The 12,380-nt window shown below is 41.3% G+C and overlaps 1 protein-coding gene across 6 annotated transcripts in view; it reads right to left on the reverse strand.

Annotated features, from left to right (window-relative positions):
* The window catches only part of SHTN1 (shootin 1), a 102,002-nt gene that overhangs the window by 48,099 nt on the left and 41,523 nt on the right, over nt 1-12,380 (reverse strand). For all 6 annotated transcript variants that reach the window (XM_023240983.2, XM_023240982.2, XM_023240984.2 and 3 more), the window contains 3 exons: nt 12,059-12,156; nt 10,013-10,094; nt 6,332-6,426 (listed from right to left, as the gene is read on the reverse strand). In XM_023240983.2, the coding sequence (XP_023096751.2) occupies nt 6,332-6,426; nt 10,013-10,094; nt 12,059-12,156 (275 nt within the window). The remainder of the gene's footprint in view (nt 1-6,331; nt 6,427-10,012; nt 10,095-12,058; nt 12,157-12,380) is intronic.

The raw sequence follows: 12,380 nt of genomic DNA on the forward strand, positions 1-12,380 counted from the left end.
TAAATAAACAAACAAACAAACAAACGTTGGAAAAAAAAAAATTAAAGGCAGGACGCCTGGGTGGCTCAGTCGGCTGACCATCTGACTCTTAAGTTTTGGCTCAGGTCATGATCCCGTGGTTTTCGAGATCGAGCCCCACGTCAGGCTCTGCACTGACAGGGTGGAGCCTGCTTAGGGTTCTCTCTCCTTCTCTCTCTGCCCCTCCCCCACTTGTGTTTTTTCTCTCTCTCTCTCTCTTTCTCAAAAATAAATAAATAAACATTTTTTAAAAAGTTAAAGATGATTGCTGAATGGTACAGTATCATAATTCTAGAAGTAATGACCCCTATGATTTCAACCATAACTTTGATGCTGTCTTCAAGGATCTTCACCCTTGCTCCAATTAGGCATATATGCAATAAATGAGTCTTATTTTATACCTCAGTTTTTCATTGTTTTATTGTTTTAAAATACATTAATACTTAATAGTCTTGACTAATAGTTATCAAGAACTTATCTTATACCAAGTACTCTACTAAATATTTTATACGTGTTATTTTAATCCTTACATAAATCCTATGAGTTAAATACTTCTTCCTTGAATAGCTAAAATTTACTAACACTATGTGATAGATACGGTGCTGATTTCACACGTATCACATCATCTAATCCCTAGAACAACACTGTCAAGTAGATGCTATTAGTATCTCATTTTTACTAATAAGGTAACTGAAGTCAGAGACGTTAAGCAACTTTCCCAAGAACACATGAAAGTGGCAAAACCAGGATTTAAGCTAAGATCTGTCTGATTTCGAGGCCTAAGCTCTCAACCACCTGGCTAATCTCCTTCCTCTGATATTTACTAAACCTAATGTTTTGTTTTCAACCAATTAGCTTTTCCCCAGTGATAAAAGTAGTTAAGTTAGGGGGGTCAAGAAGAAATGGGAAAAGGTACATTAATTTTTACTGGCCGCTTTACTAAGCAACTTACATACATTATTCACCTAGTCTTCACAAGGTTACATTTTTGAATACGACATTATTCTCTATGAACCTGTTGCTTCTTTTCCTTAATATCCCTCCACACGTTAGCCACCAGGTGATTCTACACATGAGATGTTTCATAAACTCTGAAATCAGGCCCATGTTATTATAGTAGAGATTCAGAGTTTCAGATTCTTTTTTTTTTTAATTTTTTTTTTAACGTTTTATTTACTTTTGAGACAGTGAGAGACACAGCATGAACAGGGGAGGGGCAGAGAGAGGGAGACACAGAACCCGAAACAGGCTCCAGGCTCTGAGCTGTCAGCACAGAGCCTGACGCGGGGCTCGAACTCACAGACCGCGAGATCATGACCTGAGCCGAAGTCGGCCGCTTAACCGACTGAGCCACCCAGGCGCCCCCAGAGTTTGAGATTCTTAAAGGCATTTGAAAGTAAAACTGGCACTCGCCTTCCACCAGACAGCTCATTCCTGCGTAAGAATGGAATGTGCCGAGGAGGCGTGAGGGAATGGGCGTGTGTGCACACGCATAGGTGCTGCGCACCAGGACGGTGAGGTCAGAGGCATCGCCGTGCCAGGGAAGAGCCATCCAGGTTTGGCATCTGGAACCAGCAGTATAATCGAAATGAGCTATTCTGAGTTACAGAATTACAGTAATGTTTTAAGGCATTTTTCCCCTCTTAAAACATTATTATTATTATTATTATTATTAATGTTTTAAGGCATTTTCCCCTCTTAAAACTTTTTATTATTACAGTAATGTTATAAGGCATCTTCCCCTCTTAAAACATTATTATTATTATTATTATTATTATTGCTATTATTACTATTACAGTAATGTTTTAAGCCATTTTTCCCCTCTTAAAACTTAACTTGATTGGGGTCCTTTGCCGGTATCTTAGCAAATACCTTAGAGAGGAAACAGGAAGGCCTGAAAATAGCAGCCAGAGTCACTGAGTTCTCTGGCTTTCCGGCAAGTGAGGGTTTTTCCCAAGAGTGCTTGGTGGCCAGCAGAAAGAGAGGCAGCAGTTGGTGTGGGCGACCAGGACAGAGCCGGTGAATTCAGCAGACGAACAGTGCTGGGCACAGGCCACCGTCGTCACTCAAGGCACGGCTGTGTCCCTCTCACTGCACTGCTTCTCTGAGCTCCCGTCCTCTCTTGGGGGAAAGACACAGCTCTCCTTCCCTACACAGCACTCGGGAAAACTTGTTCAAATTTACATGATCAAAAATAATCTCAACTTGGTTCTTTTGAAAAGAAAAGGTGAAGATTATGTCTTGGGGATGTTAATAATGTGAATTTCTTTCTCAAAACCCTGTAACAATCCCTAAATAGTAAAAGCATACAATGAGAAGAACATACAGAAAATAAATTCCCCTAGGTAACGATGGTAACGTGAAAAGACTTAGTCTGACTTTTTCTAGACTTTAAGACACTAACATGAAATATTCTACACAACGCCTTCTAACGATGTGTTTAAAGGAAATTTAGTGACCAAACGCCTATGACTTTGGCTTTTAACTATGATAAGAACTTGACAGCTAGGGTTAGGGAGGTTAGTCTCTTATCACACAAGCATAGATTCCAGAATTTTGGAGGAATTTCATGAATCTTTTCAAAGAATGAAAAAGAGAAGAAAAGCTTGTGTCATTAATATATAATTCATTCTTTCCGGAAGAATATTAAATATCACCTGAGTTGTCTGGGAGAACAGAACCGATTACACCACAGTCCCCTAGTATATTCAGACTACACTCGGAACGAGGCACCCACACTTTCTAATAAGGAAAACTACACTGACTAGCAAGAAAAACTATATTCAGAAAGTACAGGAAAATCTTTCATTAAAAACTAAAATTACATCGGAGCACTTGGGTGGCTTAGTCGGTTAAGTGTCCGACTCTTGATTTCAGTTCAGGTCATGATCTCATAGTTTGTAAGATCAAGCCCCATATCAAGCTCTGTGCTGATAACATGGAGCCTGCTGGAGATTCTCTCCCTCCCTCTCTCTCTGCCCCTCCCCTGATCACCCTCATGTACTCTCTCTCTAAGTAAATAAATAAACTTTAAAAAAAGAAAAAATACTGTTTCTATTAAAAAAATGAAATTACATTGAAGAAAACACAAAAACTTAACACAGGAAGACCACTGGCTGTTTCTTCCTTATTGAGGGAGGGTCCTGTTTTTGTTTTGTTTTTCTATGTTGCCTTTTTTTTCACCCATTTTTTCCATCCCCTCATGCTCCCCTCCCCTCTGGCAACCACCAGTCTGTTCTCTGTATTTATGGGTCTGTTTCTGCTTTTGTGTTGGTTTTGTTTAGATTCCACATGTAGGTGAAATCATATTTGTCTTTCTCTGACTTACTTCACTTAACCTAATACCCTCTAGATCCATCCATGCTGTCACAAATGGCAAGATCTCCTTCTTCTTTATGGCTGAGTAATATTCCCATGTGTGTACGTGCATGTGCATTTTTTTAAAAAGAAATTCTGGTTGTGACCCACTAACTTGCATGCTTATTTATTTTATTTTTGAGGGGGGGGGGGTGCGGCACAGAGAGGTAGGGACACAGAATCCAAAGCAGGCTCCAGACTCTGAGCTGTCAGCACAGAGCTCAACGCAGGCCTCAAACCCACGCACCGTGAGATCATGACCTGAGCTCAAGTCGGACACTTAATTCACTGAGCCACCCGGGTGCCCCCACATGCACTTTTTTTTAATGGACAGGTAGAAGTAGGAGTGTGGAGAAAACTCCCCATTTTTTTACTCTACACATTTTAGAACCGTTTGTATTTTTTACAAGGTATATGCATTCCTTTTGTGGTTAAAAACATGAAGTAAGTTAACTATTGAATTCTAAGGCTCCAGACCTTAAGCTCCAGAAGGGCAGGGGTCATAGCTGCTTCCTTCGCCATTATAGTCCCCCCACCCCCCGATGAGCGCAGACACTGGCTTCTGAAGATGTTTGCCAAATGCACTAAAAACCAAAATGCAAAAGAGTCACTTCTCTTGTTAAATCAAGTCATGCACTGTTGAGCAGTAGTTTTCTGTGGAAAAGCTGAGAATCTGTCAACCGTGCAAAGGGGAAGGTATATGGCTTCCAATCTGACCATATTTTGAAAAAAAACCAGTTTTCTTCTCGCTATTGTGCCCGTCGAATGTAGATACTATAAAAAAGCATCGAGCACCACTGCAAGTACTGAGGGTACCAGTAAGTGCCCTTGCTCTCCCTCCTCCCACCTCCGTCTCCTCGTGCCGGGGTCACAGGTCAGCGTCGCGTTTCCGCCCATCACTACCAGGTGAAGGGCAGGGTCCACCACTCATTTTCATATTCTTAGCGGAATCCTGCTTCTCCCGTCTATCTTCTCTGCTGCTGCGTGGCCTTCAAGTTTTCTTCGAGCTGCTTTGTATTCTAATATTGTTCCACGAACAACAGATGTAAAAGTGAAAATGTCTCTCAAAATCAGACGCTGGCATTCGGGTCGAAAACAAGCCAGCCTTTTCAGTTTTACGGTGGAGGCGTCTTCACATCATCCCTACTCTCGCTCCCCCTCGGCTGTTTATCTGGTGCCATTATTTACATCGCTGTAGCTTTTCCGAAGGGCTCTGACACACTTCAATTCTTTTCTCCTTCTTCCAAGTAACAGGAGAACAATTTTTACTCACCTTTCATTAAACTCTCTGAATAAAATGAATCATAATATTTCAAATTGACGTCTCGGACGAAACCTTTTACAGAGTTCATTGCTAGCACAGCTACATTCGAGTGCAGAAAGACTCCTGCACAAAACCATAATCTGATTTTCAAATGTCATTCCCATAACCCCACGCTTTGTCTTCCTTCTACACCTTGGTTACTTCTACCTATGAATGTTTTACATTTCCTTAGCTACTTTCTGGCACAACCTGCAGGGCACAGGCAGACTCAAACTGCTTCTAGGTAGATGGAAATCTCGGGCAGACCAGCGCCATATCACAAGCTGTTATAGTTCAGCCAACTGGTGCCTCATCGTTTCCCTGTAAACCAGCCCCAGGGCCATGAAAAACCCAGTGACAACAGGTCAACGAAGGGTGGTCGGAACATGAGAAGCTCAAAGCTTATCTCTGACACGAGAGGAAAACCATTATTCTGGCGAAAGGCCGAGATAATGGGTATACAGCGTGGCAGTGTTCCACAGCAAGTGGAAGAATCAGCTTATGTAAGGAGATCACCGTCTAGGAGGTGAAGAGAAATACTAACACCATGATACTGTTGTTTGGGGTGGTATTGGAGATGGACCCTGGATTCTTAGGGCTTTTTGAAATATACAGGAATCCCGTACTCAAGCTGACTTCTCATCGTAAGTTACAGGCATCCCCAAATAGAATTTCTTTCCCTTGTACAGCATGTTACAGTACAAAATCCTGTACCAGGATTGAAGAATCCTGCCATGTGATTTTGAAATCACTTGGCTGAGCCACTAGCAAGCATCACCCATTTTACAGACAGTGAAAGTGAAGCCCCAAGAAGGCTAATACTCAAGTCATACAACAAGTGACTGACTGACGTGGCCAAAATTTGAACCCAGATCTACTGACACCACGATCAGGGACCTTGATGCTATTTCATAGCCGCCTCCCTTATTTTAAGTGATAAGTTTTGGGGTGCCTGGCTGGGTCGGTTGGTAGAGCATGCAACTCTTGATCTCTAGATTGTGAGTTTGAGCCCTCATGTTGTGTGTACCGATTACTTAAAAAAATATATTAAAAAATCTTTAGAAACAAAGTGGTGAGCTCTTATTCAATCTCAAAACCTATTTTGGGGGCGCCTGGGTGGCTCAGTCAGTTAAGCGGCCGACTTCAGCTCAGGTCACAATCTCGCGGTCTGTGAGTTCAAGCCCCGCATCGGGCTCTGGGCTGATGGCTCAGAGCCTGGAGCCTGCTTCCGATTCTGTGTCTCCCTCTCTATCTGCCCCTCCCCCATTCATGCTCTGTCTCTCTCTGTCTCAAAAATAAATAAATGTTAAAAAAAAAATTAAAAAAACAACAACCTATTTTGATATGTCATCTCCAAAGTTCTTTAAGAAACAAACATTTAAAACTAGGTCTCTGGAGGGGTGCCTGGTTGGCTGAGTCAGTTGAGGGTCTGACTTCAGCTCAGGTCATGATCTTGCGGTTTGTGGGTTCTCTGTGCCCCATGTCGGGCTCGGTGCTGACAGCTCGGAGCCCGGAGCCTGCTTTGGATTCTGTGTCTCCCTCTCTCTCTGCCCCTCCCCTGCTCATGCCCTCTCTCTCTCTCTCTCTCAAAAATAAATAAATGCTTAAAACAATTTTTTAAAAAACGAAAAAACTAGGTCTCTGGATACTTACCTCTTGTGCAAATGACTCCGCCTTCTTTCGAAGGTCCTTCTCCAGTTGCAAGTTAACCTGCATCTCTTCATACTCTTCTACCGCCAGCATGGACACTGAGGAGAGGAGGAAAAGAAACGGACAAGACACAACACAGACTATCAGGAAGATGGGTGAAAAGCAGTGCTGAAGAGATTCTTTGCATTGGCACACAAGCACCCTCATCCATCACTGCTTGGAATATAAATTGATCAAACCTTTTTGGAGGACAACTCGGCAATGTGAATCAAAAATCCAAAACTATTCACGCCCTCTGACTCGACACTTGCACGTTTAGGAAGGTACTGATTCCCCCGAGAGAGCAAATCATGAACACGTCCAGAGGTTAAGCTGCGAGAATGCTCTCGGCATCGCCGTAGACGACAGTGAAATCATCCAGATGGTTTCATGGGGGACGACCAGTAGAGTATATAATTTACAAGAAATATGATTCTGCCATCGAAATGACATTGTAGAAGCATATTTCTTGAACCAAAGGACATTCGTGGTATTTTTTTAAATGAGCTTACTTCCCTTTGTTAAAAGCTACAGATCGACGAGGCCTTTCGCAGAAGACGAAACGTGAGAGGCCAGTGAACGCGTGGAAAGATACTCATCTTCATTAGTAATCAGAGAAATGGAAAGTAAAACCACAGGCACCTTTTTATACTCACAAGGAGGGAACTGGCAAAAATTAAGGAGAGTTACACCAAGTCTGGAGAGGATGAAGAACATGGGAACAAATGCACTGCTAACCAGAATGTAAACCTACTTAGTAAGCCCTCCGGCGTCACGCAGTGGGGCAGAGGATAAACTTGTATTTGGCGTGGATCTTAGTGAAACGCTTGGATATGTGCGCCAGGAGACGCCTGTGAGAATTTTCATGACCGTCTGACTTGGAATAGCAAAAAACTGGAAAAAACCTCAAACATCCACCAACAGGATACTGGGTCAATGAATTTTGGTATAGACATCGAATGGCATATTGTGCAGCAGTGAAAATCAACACACCACACCAATGGCCTTCAGCAGGGATAGACCCCACAAACCCAGAAAGTTGCAGAAGCACACATGTGAAGGAATACCATTAATATAACGTTCAAAAATATGCAAAATTAAACAACGTGCTGTCTAGAGATATCTACATAGTTGGTAGAACTTATTATAAAGAAAAGAAATGATAAAAATCCAAGGGGTACAAATGGAGACTGATGTTCAGGGCGCTTGTAAAGTACCAGTGGGTAAAGAGATTATTTCTTTGCTGATACTTTCTTCATCTTCCATAAATGTTATAAACACATTTAGCAAACGATTTAACAGAGAGAGAGCTTTCTTTAGATTGGAAGAATATACACGATGTTAATAGCGCTTATCTCTGAACTGTAAACCTTGAAATTTTTTCCCTTTTCCTATTCCTACATGAATCTATACTTTCCACCAAAAAAGTATATTACCTGAATAAAAAGGAAAAAATATATATATGTGTGTATAATATATATAAATATATATAACATAAAATATATATATACACACACGTGTGTATATATGTATACATATGTATACGTATACATACGTATACATATGTATACATTTATGCACATATACATATGCATATATGTTGTTTTTAAGTATCTTCCATGTTTATAAAGAGAAACGGGCTCAGATCCATTCAGGCCCAGAGTCAGAGCTCTGAATTAAAGAAGCAATGCAGGACAGACATCTTCCAAGGCAAGGTCCTGTCAAATAAGAGCAACGTGAAAGCTTTGCTACTTTTTGACATTTTGCGGCCTGTGTTATTAAATAATGATATAGACAGGCCAGAGGGAGTGATGGCGGTGTTAGAAATTAGGCACAACATAGGTAGATATCACACTAGTCTCTCAATCTGCCTCTGGAGAGGTACTTTCAAGCCCGAGCTGAGTCATATCAATAAAATCTTTAAAAAGGCTCTCTTAATGGCTCCTTTCACACAACGTTCCGCCAGGACACTTCAGTCCTAACTGACTAAGGACGGGTTTGCCGTGTAATGACATAGAATTTCAAACTCTGTACGCCGTAAATCTACTGCCTTCTCAGAGGAAAGACTAAAAGTCCTACCAAGTAAAGCAACAGAAGTGGTGGTCTGTGATGTGAATTATAGGTCCCTGAGAGCTAAATAATTTTCAAACCTATTTAAAAAAAGAAATTTCAGGAAGAAAACAAAGACGGCGGTGAGAAGCCCCGGCAAGATAATTGACTCTCTTTTCTATGTCCTGAGCACCATAATACAAAGTGAATTTGCACATGTCCTGGCCCTCTTTACTTGGATTCTGAAAGAAATTAGGTTGGTCCTAGTCATGCATTTACATAATCTCTCTCTCTTCCTAGATACAGGGTTCTCTGAAGGCAAGGACCCATGTGATTAACCTTCGTAGAACCCCCTGCTTCTAGCACAGTACGTCAAGACCATTACTATCTTCCTAAATGTGGAGACAGCCGAGCAAATGTCACAGTCTATCACATCTCCCACACTTAACTACGAGGTCCTTCATTTATTCAAAAACCTCAATTCGTGACACAAAGGTGAAGAACCACCACCAATCACAACAGGGAAGGCTGGAAGATTTCCTTTCAGTGTTGTAGCTTCTGAACTAGAAATGAGAGTGAATGGGGGGGGGGGTGGACAAAAAGCTCAGAACTGTGTCTGCAGAACTCCACTTCGGCATCACTCTCTTGTCCTAAACCAGGGGACATTAAAAAACTGTCCCCGTGAGACTTGACGCTGTGTTTCATTAGCAAGGATTCTGTTTTCTTTAATGGTAGCCTTTGGAGAAATTTCCTTCTCACCATGGGACCAGGTCTGCTTCTCCTGATCAAGAGGTTCATTTTAATGTGATTCAGATACATATCATGAACCTCTCATCATGCTGACGGCCGGACAGCTCAGAGCCAGATTTCAGGCACACAGGCAGGAATGTGCACGACTTCAGAGCAAGCATGTAATCTGTGCATCAGTATTTCATTTTACTTTCACTTTGCCCCATTTTCTACATCCTCTCAATTTAAAACTGTATCATATCGGGGCCCCTGAGTGGCTCAGTCAGTTAAGCATCCAACTTCAGCTCAGGTCACGATCTCGCAGTTTGTGGGTTTGAGCCCCGTGTCGGGCTCTGTGCTGACAGCTCAGAGCCTGAAACCTGCTTCAGATTCTGTGTCTCCCTCTCTCTCTGCCCCTCCCCTGCTCTATCTCTCTTTCTCTCAAAAATCAACAAACGTTAAAAAAAAATTAATAAATAAATAAAATCATATCATGTTGCATGTATCTATGTAGATATCCTCATCTCTTTCAGATTAAAAATAACCTACAAAATACATAAATACTAGGGGAGAGCCAATATGGCCATGGTCCCAGGATACCTAGAGACAGAATAGTATTTGGGTTTAAAGTGGGTTGTAATTTCTTCAAGCAAAAGCACTTCCTAGAAGTCCCAAGACTCTAAGGTGGGTGATAAAACAACGGAAAAGAGAGAGACTCATTGCTAGAAATCGGGGAAAAAAACACTATTCTTGCTACAAGATATTCTTGCTACAAGAATCTTTAGGCACAAGTATAAAACAACACAAAATGTACATAAACCAAATAAATTACATATGTATCGGAGAAAAAAGACTGGAAACACGTACCTCTATTGCATTTTTCTAAGACTCTTCTCTGTTCGAGAACTTCTGAATTCAAAACATCTTTTTCTTGTTTAACTTTATTTACCTAAAATTGTGAGATTGCGGGGGAAGGAAACACCCAACATTGTAAAACACGACATATGGCGATGTGCAACACTCAACCTGCTGTCCAACATTCAACACAAAGCTACAATTTAAAGCAGTCATTGGCTTTACCATGTTGGGCTTTTATTAAGGTCCTTCTTAAGGCCTCAAAGGTAGCTATTTAAGTTAGGATATACATTTGTTAGAGAACTTATTTACAAATTCCAAATGGCACTGGTCCCTAACAATGTAAATGGCTCATATTTTAAAATGCAAAAATCCAACCAGAAAGCACCCAGAAAATAGAGGAATCATTTGGTCTGAGATCCAATACTCAATTTTGGTATTCATTTCAAACTCTGATGACATTTGGCTTAAGTAAAACGTACATTAATTTTTTTAAGTAAAAAAACACCTTAAACTTTGATGACTTTGGGCTTGAGTAAAACACACATGAAAATCTTCCCCCAAAACACATTTCTGAGGTAATTTTGACATCGGTCAATAGGAAAGAATATCACATAGGACCAATTAAAACAAAAAAGAATGTGAAGCTACATGTATCAAAGAGGATAAATCTCAAATGCGCTATATTGAATTTTAAAAAGCAGGTACATTTACACCATTTAAAAACCCTCAAAATACTATTTATTATAGCAAAAGATGTAAATACATGCACTGGAATGATAAAAAAACAAGTTTAGAATAATAACTGTTTAGGGAAACAGGGCAGGGAGGGTAGGGATTGCAGTCAGGAAGAAATCCACTGGGATTTTCAAGACTACGTATTAAGCCAGGTAGTAGGCATATGGATATTCGTTATTTTGTTTTTGATACTTTCCACACGTCTGAAATAGTCATAACAAAAATAACTTCCGAAAGGGCTTCCGGTAACACTTCTAAGTGGGAGGAGGCAGGATTATCAGTAAATAATCATAATTGAGGAACAGAGTACATCAAAATGTGTGTGTCTCTCTCCTATGGTTACAGTTAAGAAACACACTAAGATCGTGGTCCTGGAAAAGGACTGAATCAATCAGCATGCCAGAGCCTGTGAACTGGTTGCTTTTAGTATAAATTAGATTTTGGATTTTGGTTTGAATTAGTAACTGGTGTAAGATCTCCAACAGGAATCCCACTTCTAAAATATCATCACCCTTCTTCCCTCTCATGAGGATGTCTTGCCACAGTAAGGAAACCGGAGCGAGGCTGAAACTGGTGGCCACTGCTTCCCAACATGTCTCCCATGATGGCCCTTAAGAAAACGGTCAGATACGTTGTGCAAACTTAGGTAACTGGATGAGGCCGCCCACTGCACGGATCGAGGCCTTGGCATTACCTGCAAGCCACCGGAGGGACAGCTAGGTGCTGGAGTGTGTGGGTTTGGAAGCTTGGGCTGCAGAATCTGGGAGCCACTCACTGACACAAGCTAAATCAAGACTGCAGTTCCTCGAAGCGTCGTGCAGAGAAAGGCAATTATGTGCTCCTGTCCCTCAAGACCATTCACACGGAAAAATAAGAAGATTCTCCAAACACCCACTTGAACCCATTCTACCGCCTATCACGTGTGCTTATGTTGGAGGCACACAAGGACAGCCCAACTCGGCCAACCAGCTGAAGGAGAAGCAACACACTTCTTCACCAGCAGCAATAAAGTGGAGGACTTAAACTGCAGGTGCCATTCTTACAAATCTGTCTCACACGGCGAAAGACGGGGGGCAAAGGGAGAGCTTCACTGCTATTTTGGTGCTTTATTTACTGAGCTAAGTAGTGAGGATACGAATGTTCACGATCTTCTTGTCTACGGTGTTTTGTATGTTTGAAACAGGGGGTAGAAGAGAAGATTAAGATTAGTACACGGTTCTCGTGTCAGAAATGAATTCCCAAAGGCAATTTTTTACCGTAGCCGGTCTCCAATGCCCTGAAAACACCAAAAGGCTTGCCCTTCAGGCCTAAGATACGTACTTCTTCAATTACTTCTACAAGTTTGCTCTTGAGGTTTTCCAATTCGATGGCTAATATCTTCTTCTCTTCCTGAACAGATACAATTTGATCTCGAAGTTCTGCGTGTTCAAAGCAAAAATAAAGGGGGAAACAATATCAATGAACTTCTTCTTAAAAGAAGAAATTAGTCTTGTCAAAAGAATTGAAAATGCCAGTGCACGTGTAGCTTATGGTCAAGGTTATTTAACAATTAAAACAAAAATGAAGAAGCAGAGAACAATGGAAATCTCATTCTGTGCCCCCGTACACAGCCACAGTTATTAATAATTGTATATCTCATGAT

This window comes from Felis catus, chromosome D2 (assembly GCF_018350175.1).
Source record: "Felis catus isolate Fca126 chromosome D2, F.catus_Fca126_mat1.0, whole genome shotgun sequence".
Lineage (NCBI taxonomy): Eukaryota > Metazoa > Chordata > Mammalia > Carnivora > Felidae > Felis > Felis catus.